Source organism: Symphodus melops (assembly GCF_947650265.1).
Source record: "Symphodus melops genome assembly, chromosome: 6".
Lineage (NCBI taxonomy): Eukaryota > Metazoa > Chordata > Actinopteri > Labriformes > Labridae > Symphodus > Symphodus melops.
The window spans coordinates 28,285,459-28,312,009 of record NC_136696.1 but is presented as its reverse complement, the minus strand read 5'-3'; the positions used below and the strand labels follow the sequence as shown (position 1 = coordinate 28,312,009).

The window sequence follows — 26,551 nt, the reverse complement described above, 5'->3', positions numbered from 1 at the left end:
GAAAGTAAGAAGGAGGGGGAGGGAGGGAAATGAGGGTTTTTGAAAGACGCCAGAATCAGATAGATGAGGAGGTTTTTGAACTCCAAGTCACGCGAAGACTTGACAGAAAGCGTGGAGGAGGTCGAGACACGGCGGAGTTTTTCTGTTTATTTGATCTGAAGTCAGTTTTTTGTTCTGGAAATCGTCAGAATTTATTCCTCTACACACGAGATCTCCAGCTCGGCTTCACTCTCGCAGGTTGTGAAATCTTCTCTCTGCTCTTCACACTTCGATAAACAAACTCTGAGTCTTCGACCCCCCCCCCCCCCCTCCCCTCCCATTTTCAACACGCTGCCGTTGCTACAGTAACACACTCATCAGGATTCCCTCTCCCCCCGAGTGTCGGTGGGTCTTGCTTGGTGGCACGTCAGACAAAAGGGAGGCATTCTGGGAAATGGCTTTCAGCGCTCGGCTCCCTCCTTAAAGCTGGTGAAGAAGAGCTGTGGTCTCTGACCGACGGGCGCTGACCTGCACGCCACTCGGACACGCAGACGCTCCAACACAAACAGTAAAAAGAGAAATGAAAATAATAATAATCATGCATGAAGTTCCTGGAGTGGTTTGAATCCCTCCGAATCTCACACACGTCTCTGCTGTAAACAAACAAACATCCATTTCAGCTCCTCGTGTTTGCTTTTCTGCTGCTCAGCGTTATCAGCAGACGCCAGATCCCGGCTGAACGCCTCCGTCAGGCCTCTGCAGTAAAGACTGAGCAGGATCCCTGTTTCCTCAGCTGTGTTTACAGCCTTTCATACCTTTTATTATCACACAATGAAATCTGAACAGGCCATTTAAAGCGACATCTGCATTTTTCTTGACGTCCTCCAAAACATCAAACTGTTGAAATCATTTCACACTCAGACGCTGGATGATTTTCTCTGTTGGAAAGAGAAACACCTGACGCGATGAGACGACATTTCATGAAACAGGAAGTGACGGAATAGATCGACCCCGGACAGGAAGTCAGACGAGGAAGCGAGCTCGAACCCTGAAACGTGCAGTAAAAAGAGACGGAGCCGTGTTGTCAAACAGACCGTGCAGTCAGCGCGCTGCACACAGGGCCGACTTTGGCCAATCACAACTCACCAGTCCCGCCTCTAATAGCCAATGAGAGCGCAAGATACCTGGCCACAGGCCTGTCAACCAATGATATTCTACACTTGTGGAAATGCTGCATCTTTGTTTACGTCCAGGACATTAAAACGCATTGTTCTCACATATCACACATCATGTCTGCTTGTAAACACAGAGCCAGTCTGATGTGATTATTGGTGATTATCACCAACAGAACAAACAAACCTATAGGTGTGAAAACGCTCCGAAGCCGCCAGTCGTCTAGAAATGAGTCTGCAGTGACAGATTTTCTCAAGTATGACCTGCTACGATAAATCCAGCATGCTCCTGACTTTAAACACTTTATTTGCTGTGCTTATTCAGCTGCAGCTCCTCTGGACCTACAGAGGAGGAGGAGGAGGAGGAGGAGGAGGAGGAGGAGGAGGAGGGCAGGTCAGAGCTGCTGGGAGTGTTGACCTTCAACCCAGAATGTGTTTCTGCTTCTCCTCCATTCGATGCTCTCATCACCTCCCACTCAGCCGCTCCTGAGACCCTGACACCCAGAGTCCACTTAGAAATGCAGACTCTGTGTGCAGGGATCTGGATTGTCAGTATGTGCGTTGGTCTGGTTTGTAGTGCATTGACCAATCACATATCAGCAGGCTGTGGTGAGTTCAGGAGAAACACATCCACCATCAGTTCTAAATTCACACCTTCATTCACACCTGATACAAAAATCAACTTCATGCTGTGTCACGAAAGCGAAAGTGTTTAGATTTCCTGACTTCTTTGAATGCAACAGACAGAATCGATTTCACCTTCAGTCACCAACATAAAAAAGTTGCTGCCACATATTGAGCAATATGTAGTTCTGACCCCCTAGTGGTCAAACTGGGTACTGCAGCCACACTTCTAAAAGCTGTCTCACACAGGTCAGCATGTGGTGGACACTGTAGCTTCAGTGTTTAGCCAGCTCTGCATGTGGTGGACACTGTAGCTTCAGTGTTTAGCCAGCTCTGCATGTGGTGGACACTGTAGCTTCAGTGTTTAGCCAGCTCAGCATGTGGTGGACACTGTAGCTTCAGTGTTTAGCCAGCTCTGCATGTGGTGGACACTGTAGCTTCAGTGTTTAGCCAGCTCTCCATGTGGTGGACACTGTAGCTTCAGTGTTTAGCCAGCTCTGCATGTGGTGGACACTGTAGCTTCAGTGTTTAGTCAGCTCTGCATGTGGTGGACACTGTAGCTTCAGTGTTTAGCCAGCTCAGCATGTGGTGGACACTGTAGCTTCAGTGTTTAGCCAGCTCTGCATGTGGTGGACACTGTAGCTTCAGTGTTTAGCCAGCTCTCCATGTGGTGGACACTGTAGCTTCAGTGTTTAGCCAGCTCTGCATGTGGTGGACACTGTAGCTTCAGTGTTTAGCCAGCTCTGCATGTTGGTGGACACTGTAGCTTCAGTGTTTAGCCAGCTCTGCATGTGGTGGACACTGTAGCTTCAGTGTTTAGCCAGCTCTGCATGTGGTGGACACTGTAGCTTCAGTGTTTAGCCAGCTCTGCATGTGGTGGACACTGTAGCTTCAGTGTTTAGCCAGCTCAGCATGTGGTGGACACTGTAGCTTCAGTGTTTAGCCAGCCTCTCTCCATGTTTCAAAAGCATCTCCAACATTGATCCTAGTTTGAGCAGCTTTCTGCTGCTGGAGCTTATTAGAAACATGCAGAGGCTTTTTAGCTCGGGTACAATCAGCTATATATATATGATGTAGCCATCTTTAAGTTCATCTGAGTGCATTAAACCCTCATCGTGACCCGAACCCTGAACCCTGTCAGAAGGAGAAACAGACCACGCAGCCACAGAGCCTCATTGTGCTGCTGTTAACATCTTCAGGAAGCTCCAGTTTCAGATTCTTCAGATGATTAAAATGTGCAAACAAGCTGACGAGGAGAAAGATGATACAGGAATAAAAAAGATCTGAGGTTAAAGATGACACAGAAATATCAGCTCTGTGTGTGTGTGTGTGCATTGTGTATGTGCGGGTGCAACAGCCTAAACACAAAGAGCAGAAATATCTGCATATTTTATGCAGCTGTCGGCCCTTCAGGGTGGTTAAAAGAACAGGATCGCTTTGTTTCTCTCTGCTGCAAGCTGTAGATAAAGATAGTTTCCATGGAAAGAGAGATCTGCTGACACCAGGCTCATAATAAAACCTTTGCCATGGAAAAAAAAACCTAACATGTCATCGAATGATTCTGCAAATGAGCGGAGGGAGAAAAAAAACAGACATGAAGTGGAATAATAATTTCCTGTGCACACCAGAAACCAAACCGGGTACATGAGAAAGATAATCGTGAAATCACAACAGTACAGAAACGCTTTCAGATACCTGCAGCTCCTCTTCATCATGTGTGTGAAGTGTGTTGTTGTAAATCCACTCTGATCCTGTATTTGATCATGTCTATAAACCCCTCTATTTCAGCCCTGCTCAGAACAGGCTGTTTCTGTGTCTGTAGCTTTAAATATGTAAATGAGCTGTGTCTGGCCACGCCCCCTCTCTGGAAGGGCTCGGGTGCACTCGCTGCTTTCTGGCTCCATGTCCTATTGTTTACGGTGAGAAGGCAGACTCAGAGGGCAGAACAAACACCTAGCTGTGGGAGTGTCACCCACCTGGGGGAGGGGCTACTGCCCTTTGTGATGTCATGAAGGGAACATCTCCAAACGGCCTGTTTGAGCAGGCAGAAGACGGAGAGGATGGACTTTTCTCATCATGGGGGGTTTGGAGACAGACTAGAATACATTCAGCATCAATGTGAAACCTGCAGTCAGATATTTTTACTCCTACATGATTTATTGCTTTCTTGGACGTGACCGTCGTGCTGCAGGGTAACAGACCGACAGAGAACAGTGATCTAAAGCTGTGTTTGTTGAACCTCCTCCAGGTTTGAGGAGCTGGATGCATGACGTCTGATCACGGCAGTGCAGTCATGTAACGGCGCCCACCAGGAGCTTTACAGCCTGCAGGGGACGGGACGTGTTGAGAGCAGTTCACACGGAGGAAGTCAGCCGCCTCCGTGAGGCGCCAGAGAGCAGGGGAGTCTTCGACCTGCTGACTCAGGCTGACAATGTGTGAACGAGCAAAGACTGCACAGAGCTTCCCTTTCCAACAATGAGCGTGCAGAGAGGCCGAAGTTCAACAAAGACTCGCCGAGCTCTCCGCCGCACTCACAGTGAAACCACACGACACAAACAGGAGAGAGAGTTAACGAGAGTTAGAGCAGAGACTCAATGCAACGACGCTCCTTGAACTTTTACGATGACCTCCGGCTGGCTGGACACAAAGACGGCGGGATGACTTTACAGTCTGGGTCAGTCATGAGGATCTGCTCGGGTTACAGTCACGGAGAGACGGCGGGACGGGATGGACGAGAAGACAGAGTCAGAATGGATTTAGCAGCTTGAGATGGAAAGTGAGCTGAGCGGTTCTCCCCATGTTGGAAATAAGGGAGACATTAAAACAAAATTCTAGTTTTCAGTGAGAAGAAATCCACACAGAGGATTAACAGGCTTTACACTTGTAAATGGTTTGAATCCCCGTGTGTCAGGAGCCTCTGTGTGTGTGCGTGGGTTCTGTCCGGCTTCAGTCCAATCACATGCTGGTTCCCTGCTGACTGTCCGTAGGTATGAATGTGAGTGTGGCTGGTTGTCTGTCTCTACATGTCAGCCCTGTGATTGGCTGGTAATAAAGTTCAGGGTGTAACCCCGCCCCTCGACCAATGACACAGCTGGGATCAGCTCCGATCCTGAATGGGATTATTGGTACAGATACAGGAGACGCTCTTCTGACAGGTCAGCGTTAAAACACGCTCGCTGGAGAAACAGAGGACGCAGTGTGTTTGATCAGAAGGTTCGATGTCTCCAAATCGATGGTGAAAAACACAGACAGACGTCATCGTGCTAATCAGGACAAACACACAGGAGAAGCTGGAAAGCAAGAAGGGAGTCCACCTCTGAACATGTCACTCTGGATGCTAACTTCCTGGTTTTGTGCAGCGTGGTTTGGATGCATCCTCTCAGGAGATGAATTTTATTTTAACACATTTCAGTTTAATGTTACTTTACGTTCGTCTCCAAATGGAAACAAACGAGGACGGATGTCTGTGTGTTTTTACACACTGAGTGAAAGTCAAATATTGATCTATTGATAAGGCTCAGAGCTGCCTCTGTGCAGCGTGTGCAGATGTCCAGTCTCAACCTGAGACATGAAAACAGCACAAGCACGCCCCCTACTGACCGAACCAAAAACATGACCCTACATCAGCACAGCTCCTCGACACCCTGAGCCGTGTCTGTGCACTCTGATCTTCTTCTTCTGTTGTTTTTATTCAAGCAGAATAAAGAAACAACATAATCGAATGTTTCATTTAGACTTCGGTCTCGTCAAAGACACTTTGAGGGGAAGTAAATATTTGATGTTTGAGCTCAGACAGGATCGTTTTCTTTCCTGCAGCTGGTGCAAAAAATCAATCTTTATTTTTCATAACAAATATCTGAAGACACTTCAAACAAAAAAACAGGTAAAGACCTCTATTAGATCATTTAATAATCTGGTGTTTTCATATTTACTTATCTTCTATTATTTGTTTTCTATTATATTCTCTTTTCTATGTGAAAATGTTTAAGGGTCATTAATTAGATGATTAAATAAGCTCATGCTTCAGTTTACTCCTTTTGTTGTCTCTCAGTGATGAGAAAAGTCCGTCCTCTCCGTCTTCTGCCTGCTCAAACAGGCCGTTTGGAGATGTTCCCTTCATGACATCACAAAGGGCAGTAGCCCCTCCCCCCAGGTGGGTGACAACGTTTGCTCACAGATTATCATCACTTAACTCAAAGTGACCACCGGTGCAGAATATCCCCTTCCAGCTGATAAATTTAACCTGGGTCTGTTTTCAGAGTCGGTCAAAGGAGACAGCCGTGACCTTTGACCTCTGAGTCAGCCTGTAGCTCCACACTCGTTTCATTCTGCAGCTGTTTTATGATCTCAGAGCTCAGAAGACAAACAATCACTTTGGCAGTTTGCTCGTTTTTTCCGTCGTCTTTGAAAGCACCAATTAAAGATGACGAGCTCCACCTGAAGCTGTGGACCAGATCCTGATCCAGCAGCAGGGAGGCAGGAAGTCCTGAACGCTGACGTGAAGAGGCTTCAGTTCTTTTGTATTAAATGATGGCTGCTGTACTTCGCTATAAATATGATATATATAATTTTCTGACATCTATCAATAGAGTTTCAGCTGCGTGAAGAGAGAGAGAGTCTGCAGAGATGTCGTTGGAGTCTGCAGGTTGTTAAAATGCTCAAATCAAGTCGCTGCGACCAGAATCATCATGGGGGGTCAAATAGGTTTTATTTTTTCTCGTGTTGCACGATTACTTTTTGCTCAAATAAAAGTCGTGACGGAGACGTTCACACATCGACCTCGAAGCGTCCATGAAGGACCATGGGGGGGGGCGCCTGAATGCATCATTACATCAGCAGGTGAAGAGTCTTGATCAGTGATTGGATGCACCTGTGGAGGTGAGTCGACATGAATAAAGTCAGAGATGGATTTGCTCAGCTCTGATTCATGAAGTGTTTGAAGAACATTTCTCAACTTATACGAGCTCGTTTAAATATTTTCTTCTTTTTATTCATGTTCCTGGTCTTGGTCTCGACTCTGTCTCGATCCCTACGTGTATTTGGTTTTGTCTCGGTACATGTAGGCGGTCTACAGCGAGCCACAGTCCAGGGTGAAGATCAGAATAATCTGCCGAAATCAAGAACAAGGCCGACACGCCGCTCACGCAGAGTGAAGGCGTTTTTTTTAGAGGCCGTCTCGGTGAAGTCACAGGATCCAAAATTAACTCTGAGGCGTCTTCTCACATTCCCCCCCCCGAGAGGATAAAGTTAGCGACTGAGGAAACTTAAGAGACCCCCGTTGCCTCGGGCCCCCCCCCCCAGCTGTGCTGGAGTCAGGGCACCATACAAGGAGTGTGAGGGCATCAGGAACCGACTTCACTGAGTGTGTGTCTGATTCTGATTCATGTTTGTCAGATGAAGAATGAAGGCTTCGATTACGTCCTCGAGAAAATGACTCTTAGAGCAGCTGGAAATGGGAAACAAGTCAAATGGTGCTGATGCAAAATCACACACACACACACACACACACACACACACACACACACACACACACACACACACACACACACACACACACACACACACACACACACACACACACACACACACACACACACACACACACTCTCTACGATGGTTTGAACTCAAACTAATCGAGTAAATGAAAAGCCAACGCTCACGAATTATGTGCATTTATCTAAGCAGCCTCTACCATCAGTGTGTGAGTGTGTAGGTGTGACCTGCGGTGTCAAAGGGCTTAAAGGTGTAAAGGGACTCTGCAGATCGAGTTCGGTAGTTTGTTTCACCACCGGGGGGCGACAGAAGAGAAGAGTCTCGTGACGGTCTTCGGAGCCTGTTGGATCAGAGGCTTTTGATTGGCAGAGCGTGGCGGGCGGGAGGAAGTCCTTTGATTTATGCTGTTACTGGGCACCAGTGGAGCGCTGCTTATCAACAGGCAGGAGACCAGTAGGAGACCTCCCTGATGGGCCCCACGTGACAGCGCTCCGTCTCGTTACCCTGCAGCTCATCATGTATTCTCCCCTCCAAAGTCACGGGAGGAAAATGAAGAAGAATTATGTCTTAGACTTAATTATTATATATATTTTTTAAAGTCAGGGACATTGGCAGACATGTTGGTCGTTTGAGGGGGCCCCAAATAATCTTTTGTCTCAGGGCCCCAAGAAAACCACTGGAGGGAGATGATCAGCGGAGTGACGTGTGCTGTTTTGGTTCATCCACAGGGGGGATTCTGGAATTCTTGAATTTCCCTCGGGATCAATAAAGTATCTATCTATCTATCTATCTATCTATCTATCTATCCATCCATCCATCCATCCATCCATCCATCCATCCATCCATCCATCCATCCATCCATCCATGCATAATGGCTGCAGCGTTATGGACGTAAATGAGACAAATAAAGACACAGAGGACACCTGAGGACTCGTTTTCTTCCACATAGACTTTATTGTTTCTGTTCAACATGAAGCTTCAGTTCGGGGTGTGAATGTTTGTGGAGTTTTTAAGACTTGTTGTTGTTGTTGTTGTTGTTGTGTGAACCTGCAGAAACTCTCCACACTCCTCCTGTCCCCCTCGCTCCAAAACAAAACTACGTACAACAAAAAGAAAAAAAAAAGAACCAGAAGAAGAAGAAGAATCCTCGAACAGAGCGAGTCCCCGCTTCAAATCTGACACGTAATAAGACACGGCGGTGGAGTTCATACAAACAGAAAGGTAAAATGGCGGCGACCCGTTTAGGAGGTCTCGAACATCTTCTTCCTGTCAGCTTTATCCTCGATGTTCTTACGCCAGTCGCCGACCGCTTCTGTGGGCTGCAGACGAGACACACAAAGTTAGACAGGAAGTCCAGGACACTCAGGATTTTTAATCTCAATGAGTTTTTCTTTCCTGGTTTAATAAAAGGTGAAAACATGTAAAAGATACACGGTTGATTTGGAGTTCGTTTTCATCGGGGCTGGAATCACTCCCATGATTCCCCGCCAGCCTCGACGTCATCTTTCTGTTATTGTATTTGATTGAGAGCCCCCTGGTGGTGGAGTTTAGACACTGTTGTCTTTAACATAAACCACGTTCACCTCACCAGTCCTTCAGATTATGTTTCTCTGGACTCGTCAGGTTGTAACGCAGCTTCTTTTACGACTAATTTATGAGAAATTAGACAAATTCACCTGCTGAGATTTCAGTTTTTCTGTGTCTATTTGGGTTAACTCTGCAGACGACGTCTGACTCGTGTATGTTTGCGTGTGAGTGACTGTGACGATGCATCTTAAGGATCTTCGATGTGCGAGTCGGACACGTCTCAGGGGAGCAGGTCTGGACTAAGACTCACCTCCTCTTTGACCTCCTTCTTGACCTGCTTCAGGTTGGCCCTCAGGTCCATGTTGACCGTGTGTTTGGAGCCCAGCAGAGCCTTCAGCATGGTGTCGGCGGACATGCGCACCTTCTTCAGGGCGGGTTTCTTCACGCCGGCCAGGTCGACCACCTTGATCTTCAGCTCTTCAATCTGTCAGAAGGAAGGAAATCTTAAGTTTTACTGTCCTGATTATTTAAAAAAAAAAGAAGCTCCTTGAGGTTTGGATTCTCTCCGAGGACGTTTACCTCTTTATCGGCCTTCTGCACCTTGGCCTCGATGTCGTACCTCTCCTCATCGATCTTGTCAATGAGGGCGTTGAGCTTCTTGCAGGTCTCCTGAAGACAAAACACACAGGAAGCAGCTGTTGAATAGTTTCATGGGTCACATGTCAACACGGATTCATCCAACCTGAAACTAAATAAAAACAAGCTTTACATCTCTCTGATCTTTAGAGATGGACTGACTGAAGGAGGGATGAGCTAAACTGTCTGTATGTTCATCCTGCAGCTTATTGTGATAGCTGTAGTTTTATTGAAGTCTGTGCTGCAGCTCCACAGTATTTTTTTTTTTTTTGGTCTCCATGGTTACCACAGAGGAAGCCGGTTAGTTTTGGTCCGTTGTGCAGGGAGTTCACAGTATTCTAGATAGCATCATTTAAATAAAGCCTACGTTTCCCAGAATGCCTTTCAACAAGCCCAAGATAAAAAAAAAAAAAAAAGGGGTTGAGTTTATGAGCTTCAAACCACTGGGAGCATTTTCGCCCCTCGCTCTCACCATGAGGGCGGCCTGGTCTCCGCCCAGATCGGCGGCGGGACAGTGCTCGGACATGTAGTTCTCCTTGGCCACGATCAGGTCCTTTCCCTCCTGTGTGAGCCACTGCTGAGCGATCTGCAGGATCAGACTCTGCGGGGCGAAAAAACAAACATCTTCATGTTAAGAAAACGACAAGTCCCGCCTCTAACTGGGCAAATAGCCAATCACAGTTAAGGGTTTGGGTTTCTAGTGAGGGATTTGAATTTATAATCTGCTTCATGGACACGTAAAAAAAAAATGATGAAGGGCGACCGAACAGTATTTGAGCTCTGGAGTCACCACTGCCCGGCACTCGTCTCAGCATCATCATTAAATATCGAAGACCGTGGATGTGGCGTGTGGCGTGTGGCGTGCTCCACGCTCGGGAACTTTCTTTCTTTCAGGATCTTTTTTATTGGATTGGATCGACTGAAGAATAAACGTTTTTTCAGGAGCCGGTCGAGCAGATTAAACAGCGTCTGCATGAAATAGTGAATATTGTGAATCAGGGGGAAGGGGAGGGGGGACGGGCCCCGGGGGGGGGGGTCTCAGTAGAGCGTGCTTCGTTTACCTTCAGGTGATGCCTGCGGCTGGAAGTCATCTTTTTTCTGTTGGGGAGGAAAGTTGGTAAAGATCAAGACGAATCAAAGATCATCTATAACACATTTACTGAAAATCATCTCGACTCTTAAAAACCGAGACGACAAACAGACAGGAAGTCGTGTGAAGTCCTGCTGGACGTCGTCTCACACTTACTCAGACATCTTCGGGCTTTTTGTGGTTCACGACCTGCATGGAGACACAGCAGAGGAGTATTTTTGACCTCTCTTTGCTGAACACTGTACTTGTCCAGATCAGGAGGTGAGTCAGTGTGGAGGTTCTCTGAGATCAGCATGTTCCTGCTGCACATCGACGGGGTGGGAATATTTGCGGCGTAATGTGATCAGAGGCCACAGCTGAAGAGAAGCGACGTCGACTGAACTAATCTGGGACGCTCGGGGGATCGGGTGTCGCGTGAACCACCCGATCGGGAGAATCCCAAAAATCTATCCAGAAGAAGATCATCAAATAAACGTTGGACTGAATGACTTCATGCTTGATGGAAAGATGCGATCACTTTTTTAACGTTTATCAAAACTGCAAAATTCAGACGCCTTAAAATCTCGGTTTGATACTTTTTTGTTTTTTTTAAAGACACTTAAATTCAAAACGTTGAAAAAAAGTCGGTTGCTGAAAATGTAAAGAAGTGAATCCTGCAGAAAGTCGACGGGATTAAACAAATAAAGTCATGAAGATGAACTCTACAAACATCGTTTCCTTCACTTTCAAACTTTCTGAGCTTTCAGGAAACATCATCAAACGCTGGACAGTTTGACAGCCTGCGACTCTCAAACACAACACAGCGCCTCTCGTAAATTTGCAGTCTTGTCAGACAAAGGTCAAATGTCAAGACACAAACATGCAGAAAGCGAGTTCAGGATGTCGGGACGGGTCGGAGGTGGAGAAACAAACTTTAAAAAGAAGAAGGTTTGCAGAAAGAGATTCTGCCGCCGCGCTGAATCCTTCTTTTTTTTTTAAATATCAAAGATGCTGCTCTCAGAGAATCTGCGCTCAAAGATGGAAGAAGAAAAAAAGATTTCTCACCTATGGAGAGGAGGAAGAAGAAGACAAGACACACTCTGTGGAAGAAAAGGAGACACTGCCAACGCCGCACACAGAGAAAAATGAAATACGGTATATAAGGCGGGTTTTGATGTCTCAGCAAAATGCTCAGATCCTCTTTATGGAAATGGATTCCCCCGCAGACCAATGGGCCTGCGAGCTCCTGAAATACACCCGAGGCGACCCAGCCCTGCTCTGCAAACCGCCCTCCCTGAGGACAGCCTGTGTGTGTGTGTGTGTGTGTGTGTGTGTGTGTGCATTAAATATAAAAGCCCTAACCTCGACTCTGTGAAACCTTCTGGGTTCTTTAAGGATCTTTGACGTCGTCTTCGCAGCAGCAGCAGCAGCTCTCCTCTTTGACAAGTGTTGATTTAATTTGATGTAAATCCATCAGTTTTAAACGTTAAAAGTTTCCCATAAAAAAAAAACAAAAAAAAAACGAGTGAGTCGCCGTCGTCACGAGAGATTAAACACGAGAAGAAGACGCGTCTGCAATCTGGATTTAAAATCGTCAGAAAAATCTGCTTCGACGAGTCCAAACAAACTTCTTCTTCCACGTCATCCGAAGGGACAAAAACAACGGACGACATTTCTTTTGACAAACAAGAAAAACATCCGCCGAAGGATCAAGAAGTAAAAACATGCTGAGATGAAGTTAAGATTTGATGTTTTTACACATTTGGACCAACTCTTGTTTGTTTCTTTTCGACGTGCTCGAGGACGACTGAAGACAGAGGACAGACACGAGTCGCGTCTTTGTGGTTTCCATTTACTTCTGTTTTAATCCTAAAAAGCCGAGACGGGGGTCAAAGGTCGCTTCTCAGCCAGGGCGAGAATCTACTTTGTATTTCACATAAGAAGCGGCGATCATTGAAAGTGTCCCCGTTAAATAAAACAAATCAAAAAGCTCCGTCTGTGCGTCCTCGTTCAAATCTGACGTGAAAAAGTTGAGTTGAGTCGATAAGTTGTTGTTTCCACGTTCATCAGAAAAGTCGCTTTGATGAACCGAAGAAGTGATGTCACTGTCAGACGGGGATTCAAACCAGCAACCTCCAGGAAAACAAGGCTAACCACTGAGCCACCGTGCAGCCAAACAAAAACAAAAAAAAAACATAAGTAAAAGTTGCGAATATAAAAGTACCAAACAAATGATTCGTTATTCCAAAACATTTATTTCTACTGACTCCATGAAAAGCTGTACATGGTGAAGTGATGGCGTTTATCTTTTAGAGACGTTTGATTTGTGGACCTTTACGTTTGCTTCAGTTCCGTCTCCCACGGCGACGCCGCTGTCACAAACACACACACACACACACAACACAAAAGTGTGTAAACGGTCGTGAGTCCTGCCGGCACTCAGAGACACTTTCAGTCACTCAGACCTCGGACCGTGACGTCTCCTCCCCCCTCCCTCTCCCCCACCCGCCCGCCCACTCGCTGTCATCCTCGCTGCTGCAGGAAGCTTCTAGGAGGTCTCGAACATCTTCTTCCTGTCGGCCTTATCCTCGATGTTCTTACGCCAGTCGCCTGCGTCAGCCACCTGCAGGGGGACAACGACACGTTCAAACATCAGACAGCATGCTAAAGCTAATCGCTGAGCGCTAGCTGCTGGACATAAATATATATATATGAAGATAAAAGACTGATATTTATCACGTGGCGTGGCGTTTTAAAGCCTGAAGAGCTCCTTATTGAACATACAACAATAAACCTGCAGGCTCTTCAGACCCTCCGTACAGACTGATGATTTAAGTCAAAGTATGTACAGTCGTGTTAGCGTTAGCTTCGTGGCTAACATTAGCATCCTCTGCCCGGCTCCCATTAGTCTTTAAAGGGGAAAGAATAATGGGAACCAGTTTCTATTGACCCACAACATGTGAAATAAATCCATCCAGTCCTTTTGTTTGTGGTCTGCAGAAGTCTGACCACACAGAGGGAAAAGCTCTGTTTTAAATGTTCTCAGTTTGTGACATCACAAGTTGGATTCTGGTAAGAAAAGCCCCTCCCCCCCCCCGGTAAAGAAAGTCTGATATCATCAAGAGACAATAAATCATTAACCTCTGACGGCCTCATAGAGCGTTTAGTTTTGAAACATATCAACTCTGTGATTTAAAGACACAGAGAGTCTCTGTTTGGACGCCACACGTCATTTAAAGTCCATAAAGCGTCAAGTGTTGAATCTCTCAGGTGGCGTTTTCGATCTGCTCTTCATACGACACCCACTGACTTTCTCTTTGCTCTCTCCCTTGTTGTAATAACTTTGGCCACTAGGCGGCGCCAAATAAACCAATATGTTGTCCGACCCACAAAGAGGTTCCTCTCTTTGCTCGATACACGACATTAAACGGCGTCCTCGACCGACACCACGGTGTTTAAATGACTGACATGTCTTCCTGACCTCCAGCTGTCTTTGGGGAAATAAAACATACAACATTGTGCTGCATCATTTTATATTTTCACCGCTTTTTAATTCTTTGGAGTTTGAAGAAAAGTGAATGAAAACAACATTTGAAGCTTGAAAACTTTTGAACGTTTGATTAAGAGATATCACACCATAGTGACGCTGACTCACCTCCTCTTTGACCTCCTTCTTCACCTGCTTCAGGTTGGCCCTCAGGTCCATGGTCACCTTGTGTTTTCCTCCCAGCAGAGCCTGCAGCATGGCGTCAGCGGACATGCGCACCTTCTTCAGGGCGGGTTTCTTCACGCCGGCCAGCTCCACCACCTTCAGCTTCAGGTCCTCGATCTGGAGGCAGGGAGACGTTGATGTTTTTATTTGGAGGTCAGAGGTCAGGGAGAACCCGTCAGCCCTGACTCACCTTCAGGTCCGCTCACTGACTCACCTCTTTGTCGGCCTTCTGCACTTTGGCCTCGACGTCGTACCTCACGTCGTCAAGCTTGTCGAGGGCGGCGTGGATCTTCTTGCAGATTTCCTGTCCACGTGCAAACGAACAAATACTTTCAACACTTTCAAAAACACTCAGCTCAGCTTAATATGGATTCACGGACCAGCTCAAGAATATTTCGCCTTCGCTAAATTGATTTGAATGTTCAATTAACTTTTAAAATTCGATTTAAAGACTCTATCTTGTGACAGCCCTACTCTACTTTCCCCTCATGAGACTGAAGGAGGAGGAGTCTGAATGATTGTGATCGGCGATCACTGAAACGTTTGGTGAAATGAAGTCGTAGAAAAACAACAGTTGATCAAAGCTCAAGGTGGTCCAACGAAATATTAGAGCTGGTGACCTTTATTTCGTCCAGGCAGCATTTAGCGATGTTAAAATCATCTGATTCAACATGAAGAGTGTCGTCCATGTTGTCTCACCATGAGGGCGGCCTGGTCTCCGCTCACATCTGGACTTGGGCAGTTCTCCTCCATGTAGGCCACCTTGGCCTCCTCGATGTCCTTCTTCTCCTGCTCGATCCAGGTGAAAGCGATCTGCAGCATCAAACTCTGCATGGATGTGCAAAGATACGAGCAGTTATTAATGAACAGGTGTTCTTTCCCAAAGCTAAAAAAACCCCTCAAAGAAAAGGTTTCCTTCTTACTTTCAGATGATGCCTACGGCTGGACGTCATTTTCTTTCCGCTGGGTGAAGAGAGTGAAAGTTATCAGGACTGATACAGGCATTGAAGCTACATAAAAAGCTCCAGCTAGCCTAGCTTAACAAAGTGGAACAAGGTGGAAAAGCTAGCCGGGCACTTTGTTTCTGCTAGCTCCCATTTCTCAACTTTTGAGAATTTTGTTGAAGCAAGTATCTCAAAATCTTTCAAATTAATTAATTATATGTCATACAACCTTCACCGAGCAGCTAGTAACCGAGGTAACGAGCTAGCTTGTAATTGCATAACAACGGCAAATCTTTCAACCACAACCGCTCTTTACGTTTAACTGCACATCTGTATGAGCATGTGGCACGTTAAAATCTTGAATCACTGTGCTAGTAGACATGAGCTAAAGCTAAACCAACAGCTTGATAACAGCAACTCATTAGCCTAGCTTAGCATGAAGATTGGAAACAAACTGAAACATTGCGTGTCGGAGTTGAACTAAGACGACTTAAAAATGTTATAGCACGTGAGAGCTAACGACAGCAGTTTGTTAGCCTAGCTTAGCATAAGGACATAACGGGTTAAATAGCACCTGTTTAGCCTAGCTTAGCATAAAGGTTGAAACTAGGGGAAATTGTTCACCTGTATCTGCCAGGACTTGTAACATGTTTTATAAGAACAATAATTTACCACATTTTTCTGATAACATTGGGAAAATAATTTGCGATAATTAAAAACAATTAAATTAAAAAATGACATTATGTCTTAAAATTTCACTGCGTGTTGTTACATACTGAGGAAGGAGAAAAAATCTTGACTGAATTTGACGGGAGGAAATGAGGGAAAAAGACTAATCTGAAACTGCTTAGAAATGTGTGATTGCTTTAAATACTTTTTTTTTGATCTGAGATGTGAAAACAAACTGACACCGTTTGTTATCATGTTTCCTCCTCTGACACGTACAGCTGCTGTCACATGACGCTGAAGACTGACCTTCACGCTGAACTGGTGCCTCCACATGTGTTCAGATCAGTTTGAACACATGTCACATATTTAGACACATAACTCATGCGGTCCAACACTTTTGGATTTTAGGATTTACACTGCGGCTGTTTGAATAATAAAACCTTTTTAAAGATTCAGGAATTCCTTCAGCGAGTTTTCGTTTGTTTGAAGATGTGGACGAGATAAAAAGATGTCATTCAGCTCTCCAGTGTGACGTCAATCTATTCATTTCAGAGATGTTGTTAAATGCTCCAACAATGTCTAATTTTTTTAATGTTGTAAATTCGGGTATTTGTTCTACTGGCTGTCAATACACGGTTTAAGAAGGATTGAAAGGAGGATGACTGACCGAGGAAAAAGTGACTTTAAAATGTTCAAGTAGAAAAAGAATAGACAGAAGTAAAGGTACGAGGTGAAGTTGTTGGACAAGAAGAGAATCTTATTATATGATTAATTATATCAATTATTATAATATTATTATTAATTATAAGCAGGGGTGTTTCCAGAGAGGTGACCAGGGGCGACGTGGGCCCCCCTTGGAACCTGATTGGCCACCCCAGGTGCCAACCCGAAAATCCAAATCTATAATTTCCTTTTTGGCTCATCAGACTCAATCAGAGTTAAAATCAACAACTGTGGCTGAAAAATCTTCAGCTGTGAAGAAATAAACATTTCCAGGTAGACGGTAAATGCACGCTGTCTAACTTTGGATTAGCTTAATTGCTAATAAAGGAATTTTTGTAAGTAAGACACCACACAAGAGTTTAGATTTTCTAAATGCTTAAAATTATGAATTTGCACATTTTAGTGTTTTAGTCCCTAAAAAAAATCGAGCTTAGAAGATTTATATGATGCCAAATTGTATTGTATACTTACATATAGTTAGTGGTGACAAAGAATAGTTTTAAGAAATAAAGATTAATTAGCATCAAGTGCCCACAAACGTCACGCCAACCCTGCATAAGGAAGTGAGGTAAAAAAAAAAAAAAAGTCTGGACACGCTTGTGACCAGAAAAATATGAAGAATAAATAAAAAAGAAGCAGAAGAAGAAGAAAACAACAGTAAAGAAGAAGTGGATGATGTACTCACTCAGACATGTTGGCGGTTCTTGCGTTTCACACCCTGTTCAGAGACAGAAAACAGTCATCGGTTAAACATGAGCAGCCGTCTGACTGTCTTCAGATGAACTCTTCAGGTCTGGTTCCTCCCCCCCCCCCCCCCCCAGTTATCAATCAGCCACCTCTGACCTCCCGCTGGGAACACTACACGCCTCACTATCATGGAAAACCGGCTGCCAGCGATCACAAACCGGCTAATTTTGGACGCGCGGGGGGGTCAGGTGCCGTGGAACAGTTGACCCTCCGGAGAAATTCTGCCTGGAATTTGACTTCTTCCAGCGAGCCAAAGATCTGAGCACGAAATGCCACCAGCAGTGGCTCCAAATGTGGCGCGAAGCACGCCATGTGAGAGCCGTTAACACTGATTCCAACATCTTGACGGCATGCGAGCGGCAGGCTCAGCCACGGAGGCGGGTCCAGAAACGGCTGAGCGGTGCAAATTAAAGAATTAGAAACAACTAAAGTTTATAAATGAGGTGAACACAGGCGCTTCTCTAAATGTGTGAACGCAGCTCTGATTTAAATTCAGCTTAAAATAACCAGCGAGAAGAGAAAAATTAAATCACAACTCATCTTTTCAACTCTGCTTTTACAATCACAACAAAACATCAAACTTCTTATTTTATAAATAAATATGTAATATGAGTTTCCCAAAAGGGTTAATGTCATAAATTACAATTTTTCTGAATATTTTCGACATTTTACAGAATTCAGAAATTACAAACATGCCGAACAAAATGCTGCCAATACTTTGTGTTATTTCAACACATTTAGACCTTGATGTTTGACCTCCAGGTTTTAAAAATGAACCTCGATTTGTCTCCGAACGGACACTTTCAGATTTGTCATTTCAAATCCAGGATAGATCAAAACCGCGCCGAGGATGACGGTTAAAGCTTAAATCCCTGCCGTTGTGTAAATTCCTTCCGTGTCCTTCACAAAGTCCCAGAAGCTCTGTCTCTGTCTGGAGGTCGCAGCAGCAGCAGCAGCGCCTCCACAAACAAACATACAAGCACCTGAGCGGAGGAGATAAACCAGAGTCCCACCTGCAGACCGGACCTCAGCGTGATCGAGAGACTCTCACCTACTGACTGGAACAACGGCCGAGAAGACGCAGAAGAAGAAGAAGAAGAAGAAGAAGAAGGGGGGGAGGCTGTACCGAGTCCTAAACAGTAAAGATTAAACAGGGTATATAGGGTGTGAAGCGCTCGCTCAGCAGAAAAGTCAGCCCTCTTTATGGTAACACGCACTCTTCAGACCAATGGGCCTGCGGGCTCCAGAAATACCGCAGCAAGTCTCCAAGGAACCTCGTAAATTTGTGCCGTAGGAAGTCGCCTCACTGGACAGGACACGCTATCAGGTTCCTCCCCCCCCCACACACACACACACACACACAAACACACACACAGGGAAAGGATGGAGCGATTGTTACACAACATGTAGGGGGGGTCGGGTGGGTGGAGGAGGCGGGGGGGGGCATGATTGACGCTTCCAGATTAAGTTTCCTTTATGCCCACACCTCAGTGAGTGTGAAGCCGAGTCGCTGGATGCAGCTGTTGATAAAAGTAGTCGGACATGTTTCAATGCCTCAAAATAATCAGAATTTTAATTATTATTTCAATTTTATTATTACAACTGTGGAGGCCATGACGTGTGTGAAGAGCTGCAGCCGAATAATAATAATAATATCCATACATGAACAACAAAGTGTAAAGTATCGTAACATATCGAACTTTTAATGATTGATATTTTATCGTACTGTGTCGTGTCTAAACGTATATTAATTTAACGTATCGTTTAATGTCACATATTTTTATCGTACTGTGAAGTTTGTAAACGTGAGATGAATTATCAGGGACGAGTTGATGAAAAAAAAAATCTCAAATTTAAATTTGTTAATTTACAACAGTAATTTTTTAATCTAAAATGTGTTACTTGTTTTCCTTTATAATGACCCCAATGCTCCGTCGTATCGTAACGTATTTTAATGTAACATACGTCATTGTATAATGTCACGTATCTTTATCGTACTGTGTCGTTTGTAAACGTGCGATGAATTATCAGGGACAAAAAATCTCATATTTCAACTTTTTAATTTACAAGAATAAACGCGTAAAGTTACGAGTTCAATCTAAAATGTGTTACTTGTTTCCCTTTATAAAGACCCTAAGGCTCCGTCGTATCTAAACAGATTTTAATGTCTTAATGAGATGCTGCAGGAGCTGGGGATTTGAACCCCTGACCTCCAGGGGGAGAGACTCTACCACTGTGCCACAGCAGCCCTTTAAAAAGTCATTAATGTGTGCATGTTAAAAATAACAGTATTCATAAAATATCCCAGAGCTGTAAGATGATTTTCTGAAGAACAACATTAGAACAACTTCATGCTTTAATAAGTAAGAATGTAAAAGCAGTCACTCACCATGTGTTGATGGTTGAACATCATGTTGCTGCTGAAGCTTCTTCGGGATGGAGAAGTTCAAAGAGGAACTACAGAGAGATGATGATGATGATGATGATGATGATGATGTGCAGCGCGGAGGAAAACTCTCTGCTGACATCTGGTGGTTCAACGTGAGTGCAACACTCACGTACAGTAGTACAGATAGATGTAAACATAGTTTTGGGTGTGAATGACTGAGAGGGAAAGGATTTGTTTGAATTTGTAATTTGCAGTTTTTCTCTGAGAAATTGGCTGTAATTTCATTTCACCCACTAAGAGTTCTTATATTTGACACGGATCGTCTCAGGTTGTTATTATAAGTGTCTGACAACAAAACGACAAATTAGACTTCTTTGGTAAAGAGGAAGAACTTTTAGGAAAACCTGTAAATCTCCAGAGTCCATTCAAAGGAAAATCGTGTTTCTACCAACTTCTGTGTTCTGCAAAGACAAACTGCTACGAGGAATAAAACTGAGCCTGTCGGTGGATACAAACAACTTTTAGTGAACGACAGTGGACGCAATCTGCACGGCGCCTGAGCACGTCGACTTTGTTTGACTGGCGTGAGACCAAAACCACAGGTGTCGCCTCCTTTATCAAGAGAACTCATAATGTTCTGATGTTGACTCATGACTCAAGTAAGCCGACGAAAGAGTCTGGCTGAAATCTAAAAGTTACTTCTTAACCTCCAAACACATCTCGGACAAATTTGGAGCGACAGCGTTGCCTTATTCCAAAAACATAATTTAATGGCACGATTTTCTTTTTTTTTTATCCATGAAAAATGTCTGATGTAATAGAGGACAGAGAGGCAGAGAAAGTCTTTAGGAGGTCTCGAACATCTTCTTCCTGTCGGCCTTATCCTCGATGTTCTTACGCCAGTCGCCTGCGTCAGCCACCTGCAGGGGGACAACGACTCGTTCAAACATCAGACAGCATGCTAAAGCTAATCGCTGAGCGCTAGCTGCTGGACATAAATATATATGAAAATAAAAGACTGATATTTATCACGTGGCGTGGCGTTTTAAAGCCTGAAGAGCTCCTCATTGAACATACAATAATAAACCTGCAGGCTCTTCAGACCCTCGGTACAGACTGATGATTTAAGTCAAAGTATGTACAGTCCTGTTAGCGTTAGCTTCGTGGCTAACATTAGCACCCTCTGCCCGGCTCCCATTAGTCTTTAAAGGGGAAAAAATAATGGGAACCAGTTTCTATTGACCCACAACATGTGAAATAAATCCATCCAGTCCTTTTGTTTGTGGTCTGCAGAAGTCTGACCACACAGAGGGAAAAGCTCCGTTTTAAATGTTCTCAGTTTGTGACATCACAAGTTGGATTCTGGTAAGAAAAGCCCCTCCCCCCCCCCGGTAAAGAAAGTCTGATATCATCAAGAGACAATAAATCATAACCCCCCCCCCCCCCCCCCCCGCCCCTTGGATCCAACACGGTGACACATCTGATGTGTCCAAGCCTTTAAAAAAGTGAAAATGTACCGCTGACTCACCTCCTCTTTGACCTCCTTCTTCACCTGCTTCAGGTTGGCCCTCAGGTCCATGGTCACCTTGTGTTTTCCTCCCAGCAGAGCCTGCAGCATGGCGTCAGCGGACATGCGCACCTTCTTCAGGGCGGGTTTCTTCACGCCGGCCAGCTCCACCACCTTCAGCTTCAGCTCTGCGATCTAAAACAGACAAAAGATCACACATTGACCTTTGACCTCTTTGACCTTACTTTGGGATCACTAACCAGTTCCTGTGCTCCTGGGTCGTGTTGTTTGACGTGAAGCCAACAGAAGATCAAAGATATAATAACGGTCTCCATGCAGATACACATTTAAACATCTCTACCTCTTTGTCGGCCTTCTGCACTTTGGCCTCGGCGTCGTATCTGTCCTCATCGATCTTGTCGAGAGCCTGGTGCAGCTTCTTGCACAATTCCTTAAACAAAAAAACCCGTAAGCTCCATCGTCCTTGTTCAGGACTCTCTCGTTTGTTTATCTGGTTTTATTTACAGTCAGAGCTGCCTGGTCTTGGCTCAGGTCGGGGGCGGGGCAAGTCTCCGCCATGTAAGCTTCTTTGGCGGCGGTGATGTCTTTAGCTTCCTGCTCAAGCCAGCCAGCAGCGATCTGCAGAATCATACTCTGCAAGACAAGACAATCACAGACTCTGAAGAATCTTGGTTTTCTACAATTTTAAGATAATTTTGGCATCTTTTCGCATTTAACATTAAATTCCAATAAACAATCGAACAAGTGGATCCAACATCCCGACATTTTATTTTACTGCGTCGTCCTGTGATGACGAGGACATTTTGGTTGACTTAATGATCACACGATCTCGTGACAGCAAAGCGGGGTAAAAAGATCAATCAGGGGAAAATGTGCTTTGACTATCACAAGGTTACGAGATAAATACGCCAAGCTCTCGTTGTCCCGTTATCACGGAAATAAAGAGTAAAATACAAGGTATGGCTGCAGGTCCCCTTCGGGCTTCCGTAGTTTTTAACGTGTCTCTTCTTACCTTGAGATGATGCCTGCGGCTCGATGTCATCTTCTTTCCCCTTTAATGAATAAAAAATGGATTAATAATCAAAATAACCACATGAACATGAATAACCTCCTAATTATGTTGAATATTCATAAGAATTTACAAGAGAGAGAGAGAGAGGGGCGTGTCCAGACTTTTTGGACTGGGTGGCCCACCTCGGGTACTGACCTATGAAGGGCCTGACGTTACATTTACACATAAAGAAAACCACCAGCAGATTGGCAAATGACCAATCATTGATTTGAATTTTGGGGTGGCCAATCAGATTCTAAGGGGGGTCAATACCATCTCTGGCAGCCCCTCTGGATACGCCACTGCATGCGGGAAAGGAGTCGCAGGTCTTTTTCCCTCCATTAACCACCTTTACCAACCAACCAACCATTTTAAACATTAAAACAATTTAAGAAATATTTGCACTTTGAATTGCGTCCAATGACTCTTCAGTAATAAATAAATAAAATGATACTCACTCAGACATCTTGGCTTTTTTTCAGGTTCAGGATCTGCAAAAAAAAAAAAATAAAAATAAAAATAGGAAAAATTAAAGAGTTAATGCTGCAGATATTTAATGTTCAAAACAAATCCTCTGGAAGTAACTTTCCTGAATATTAAAAAAAAAATCATGATTTCTCACTCTACAAAAATCTAAGATGCGCCAGTGTTTGCCACCTTATTGAACATTCGTACGAATTACAAACGTAATAGTTAAACCTTTTGTGTCCTCTTTAAGCAGTTCCTTGTGTTTTTTATTTATTAACTTCACAGACAGGACAACAAATAAAGGCCCAAAAAGGAAAATGTAAGAGCCGGTTGTATGAAAACTCACGAAGGAAAAATAGAAGATACAAAAGCACCGAAAATAACCAGATACGAGACGTCACGTGTGAAGTGAATTTGATTTTTTTTTTTTAACCATTTCTCAGCCCTGTTTATCACCTTTTAAGAAAAAAAATAAGACAATATGTGACTTCAAGAAACATCACAATTTAATGATCGATCGAAACGTGTCAAATTGGACTCAAATTTGAGATGAAAGGTAGCTTCAGTGTCCGGCCACCGCAGTGAAAACATTCGTAAGCGTTTGGGTTCCTCCATGTGGCCCCCGGCGAACGTGCATACGTCATGTAATCAGATCATGGAGGTATTAAACACGACCTGAGCCCCTGTTGTTGTTTGAAAGCCTCGATTAGTTATTGATTTTATTTATTTATTTATTTTTTTTCAACTTTGAAATGAGGGTGCTATGCATCCATTTTGCCACCTCGTAGGACGAAGCCTGATTAAAAGTTTTATTTATGTTTTGATTCCAGTGTTTGTCAAGCTGAGCTCGGGGCCCCCAGTAAGGACTAATTTTCTGTTTTAAAAATAGTAACTTCAGGATTATGTGAACCTGTTATTGACCCGGGACCTGACGCAGCCAGGTCAGCGCTAATCCTGGCTCAGGTTCAAAGGTCAATGGTGACATTTATGATGATCTCTTTAAGACCAGCCCCGAGGGACAGAAACTACTCCTATCCGACAGGACGTGCAGGAACGAGAATTCAAACCATTAATTACTCCAGAATTTAAAATCAAACTAATTTGACTGTTCTGGATTTGGTTGCCTTTGTATCAAACTTCAAATTAAGCAAAACCTATAATCTGAAACAGATTATTTTAAACCTAAAAGTAACCTGATACACCCGTGGTTAAATGAGACGGAAAACATAAAGAGACTTTGATTCGAATAAACAAAATGTTTGTTAGTTAAAACAAAAAACTTCTGAAGGAGGTGGACGAGTTTATTAAATATTTATTTTAAATTTTCGGCTTATTAGGACATTTTAAACACAAGTAACGCAGAAGACAAATTTTTTTTTAGGGTTAGGGTTAGAGCAAATCTTTCAACTTCAGTCCGAAAACTTTATATTTATAAGTCGGCCATTTTGGTCTTCTGTGAAGTAAATTCTGTGAGGAAAACGTACGTTGAATTTCCCTCGGGATCAATAAAGTATCTTATCTATCTACGTTTTGGAAACCCTGACGTTCATTAAAAACAAACATTTTGTATCTGTTTCTTAACTTCAGACAAAATCCTCTCTAAATAAGAAACCTTCAACGTGAAAGACGGATAAAAAATATTTAAAAAGGAATGAAGAGTCTGAACACGCAGGTCCCAAAATGTCGACATAATTTGCTTATTGAAAACATTTGTCCACGTAAGCGTAAACAGGCGTGATCGTTGATGACACAGCAATTTAAAAATCCAAATAAAATAATAATATTTCACCTGAGTTCATGAATAATGTGAGCAGTTTTAGCTCAGACGAGTCAGTGGAATCCACCAGGTTAGGGTTAATTGATTCAGCCATTAAATCTATAAATATGTGATCAGCTTTTGTGATGGTGTAAACTAAACAGCAGATCATTTGATTTCAAACTGAGCAGAACTTCATTGAAGTTAAAAGTGTTTCGGCTCTGAGCATTGCTTCACTTCAGCCACGACATCCAAGAAGTAAAAAGAAATTTCTCACCTACAAAGGGACGAAGAGGAGGGCGGCAGAGACCGGCACAAGGACTGGGAGACAGTGAGGGAGTCAAAGACTAAGAAACACGTCTAATCTGTCGGGGTATATATGTGGCTGGAGCGGGTTTAGAGGTTCCTCTTTATGGCCATGAGGAACTCTGAGACCAACCAGGCCAACAAGCTCCTGAAATACCTTCATCCTTTTACTGCTCACCTCATAAATCCTCCATTTGTGAAGTCTGTGGTCGGTGTGAGGTGGTCAGCAGTCCTCAGAGGGACGTGACGAAGCCTGGAGAAAAACAGACCTTCAAAAACAACATCCAACCTGCTCTGATTTCATCTTTTTATTCTGTTCGGCTCCTCCGTGATTCATCAGCTTCACTCTGTACTGATTTAAACTTCACTTGTTTGATTTTTTTTAATGACAAAAAGAAATTATTTTACCAGTAGCATTTTGGCTAACGAATATTTCCCCGCATCGACGTCTTGTAATTGTATTGTTGTATTGTATTATTAACAATAACAATAATAATAATAATAATCACACATTAGTTTTATATTGCGCTTTTCTGAGTACTCAAAGACGCTTTGACAAAAAACAAACAATCAATAAACAAAACATGAACTATCAGTGTAAGGGGGAAGGGTGGGAAGTGTCGGGGAGTCGCGAAGGTTTGTTGGGAGAGAATTATTATTGTTGGCGACTGCAGCGTCGCTCTGTACCTACGTAGAAACGTGTTGCCAGTGGCTTAGTGGTTAGTGTGCACATCACATGTACGGAGACTCATTCCCCATTTCTGACTCTGCTATTCTGCCTCTACACTAAAGGCATAAAACGCCCCCAAATAAAGTTACACAGCCCGAAGTGTAAGTATGTGTTGAGATCCTTTGATTTGAACCCGAGGTGGCACAGTAAGTTTTAGTTTTGATTTGTAAAAATCCCTTAAACACAATCCAGTCTCAGTCGCCATTTATACCATTTTATTTTCTGCTGCAGAACAACTTTTTTTTTTAGGCTTTTCGGGCCTTAAAAGTGGCATATTTAGATGATAAAGTAAAATATATAATAATCAAATTGACCAGAAAACAACCATACAAACAAAGACAAGTTGAGATGAATTAAATTAACATAAAATCGAGGGGAGGAAAACTCACGATATTCAAGAGTCATGAGGATTATTTTGGAAATGTTAAAAGATATTTAGATTTTTAAATCATTTTCAAATTCTACAAAATTCATGGTAACTAAAAAACATCAAAGCGTTATGCCATTACATCGAGTCCATCTTGTGATTGTTGTCTAGATCCTCTCCAAGTTCTGTTTCATGGAGACTTTGAAATGGTAAAAATAAAAGACACATACCTTCTTAAAGGAGCTTAAAGAAGGACGCTGCAGTTCAGGACGGATTCAGACCGAGACTGAAAACACACAAACAGAAACTCAGAACAGGAGAGTAAATACAGAAATGAACATCTTTAGGTTTAAACCCAGTTTGATTACTTTTAGCCTACTGTGGGAATCTTTAATAAAAAAAAAGTGAGAAATAATACATGAAGAAATGCTCACAAAATACATCACAATCAAACAGATGTTTCTCACCTTGTGTCCATAGCTGATCAGTAAGGTCGATTGGGGAAAAACATGAATTAACCTTTAAATTATGATGTCATCCATCCTGCTCAGCCAGTAATCACTTTGTTTTTTTATTTTCTCCTCACTTTATTATTTGCTTTTATTTCTGACAACAATGCAGCAGCCAGTATGTCCTCCTTCGAACTTTAGATTCTGGTCCT

The 26,551-nt window shown here is 43.7% G+C and overlaps 3 protein-coding genes across 6 annotated transcripts; all 3 read right to left on the bottom strand.

Annotated features, from left to right (window-relative positions):
* Positions 1-8,199: 8,199 nt before the first annotated feature.
* On the bottom strand, positions 8,200-11,656 carry LOC306825241 (troponin I, fast skeletal muscle-like). The gene is made up of 7 exons (XM_079345846.1): positions 11,566-11,656; positions 10,678-10,710; positions 10,493-10,529; positions 9,904-10,032; positions 9,375-9,464; positions 9,106-9,279; positions 8,200-8,587 (listed from the first exon to the last, which is right to left on the bottom strand). The coding sequence occupies exons 2-7, from the start codon at positions 10,683-10,685 to the stop codon at positions 8,510-8,512; spliced, it is 516 nt and encodes a 171-aa protein (XP_079201972.1). The 5' UTR covers positions 10,686-10,710; positions 11,566-11,656; the 3' UTR covers positions 8,200-8,509.
* A 1,362-nt stretch (positions 11,657-13,018) lies between these two features.
* On the bottom strand, positions 13,019-20,271 carry LOC306825244 (troponin I, fast skeletal muscle-like). 2 transcript variants are annotated; one of them, XM_079345852.1, is made up of 7 exons: positions 18,309-20,271; positions 17,234-17,266; positions 15,136-15,175; positions 14,912-15,040; positions 14,427-14,516; positions 14,156-14,329; positions 13,019-13,123 (listed from the first exon to the last, which is right to left on the bottom strand). In XM_079345852.1, exons 2-7 carry the CDS (start codon positions 17,239-17,241, stop codon positions 13,049-13,051), a joined length of 516 nt encoding a protein of 171 aa, XP_079201978.1. In that variant the 5' UTR covers positions 17,242-17,266; positions 18,309-20,271; the 3' UTR covers positions 13,019-13,048. The 2 variants fall into 2 exon arrangements, with proteins under 2 accessions (XP_079201978.1, XP_079201979.1); XM_079345853.1 differs by having other exon boundaries at positions 19,685-20,271.
* Positions 20,272-20,428: 157 nt separating this feature from the next.
* Positions 20,429-26,261, bottom strand: LOC306825243 (troponin I, fast skeletal muscle-like). Of its 3 annotated transcripts, XM_079345849.1 has the most exons (8): positions 26,121-26,261; positions 24,972-25,046; positions 22,722-22,754; positions 22,225-22,264; positions 21,717-21,845; positions 21,553-21,642; positions 21,213-21,386; positions 20,429-20,604 (listed from the first exon to the last, which is right to left on the bottom strand). In XM_079345849.1, the coding sequence occupies exons 3-8, from the start codon at positions 22,727-22,729 to the stop codon at positions 20,530-20,532; spliced, it is 516 nt and encodes a 171-aa protein (XP_079201975.1). In that variant the 5' UTR covers positions 22,730-22,754; positions 24,972-25,046; positions 26,121-26,261; the 3' UTR covers positions 20,429-20,529. The 3 variants fall into 3 exon arrangements, with proteins under 3 accessions (XP_079201975.1, XP_079201976.1, XP_079201977.1); XM_079345850.1 differs by lacking the exon at positions 24,972-25,046 and having other exon boundaries at positions 26,121-26,186; XM_079345851.1 differs by lacking the exons at positions 24,972-25,046; positions 26,121-26,261 and adding an exon at positions 24,765-24,938.
* Between the last annotated feature and the right edge of the window lie 290 nt (positions 26,262-26,551).

Excerpts from the sequence above, each read along its gene's own strand:
- LOC306825241 (XM_079345846.1), bottom strand. Across the intron at positions 9,465-9,903 it reads GAGACCAGGCCGCCCTCATG|GAGACCTGCAAGAAGCTCAA; the intron begins GTGAGAGCGAGG and ends TTTTGTCTTCAG. Across the intron at positions 9,280-9,374 it reads TGCAGAAGGCCGATAAAGAG|ATTGAAGAGCTGAAGATCAA; the intron begins GTAAACGTCCTC and ends TCCTTCTGACAG.
- LOC306825244 (XM_079345852.1), bottom strand. Across the intron at positions 15,041-15,135 it reads GCCGTAGGCATCATCTGAAA|AGTTTGATGCTGCAGATCGC; the intron begins GTAAGAAGGAAA and ends ACATCCATGCAG. Across the intron at positions 14,517-14,911 it reads GAGACCAGGCCGCCCTCATG|GAAATCTGCAAGAAGATCCA; the intron begins GTGAGACAACAT and ends GCACGTGGACAG.
- LOC306825243 (XM_079345849.1), bottom strand. Across the intron at positions 21,846-22,224 it reads GCCGCAGGCATCATCTCAAG|AGTATGATTCTGCAGATCGC; the intron begins GTAAGAAGAGAC and ends CTTGTCTTGCAG. Across the intron at positions 20,605-21,212 it reads AGAAGGAGGTCAAAGAGGAG|GTGGCTGACGCAGGCGACTG; the intron begins GTGAGTCAGCGG and ends GTCCCCCTGCAG.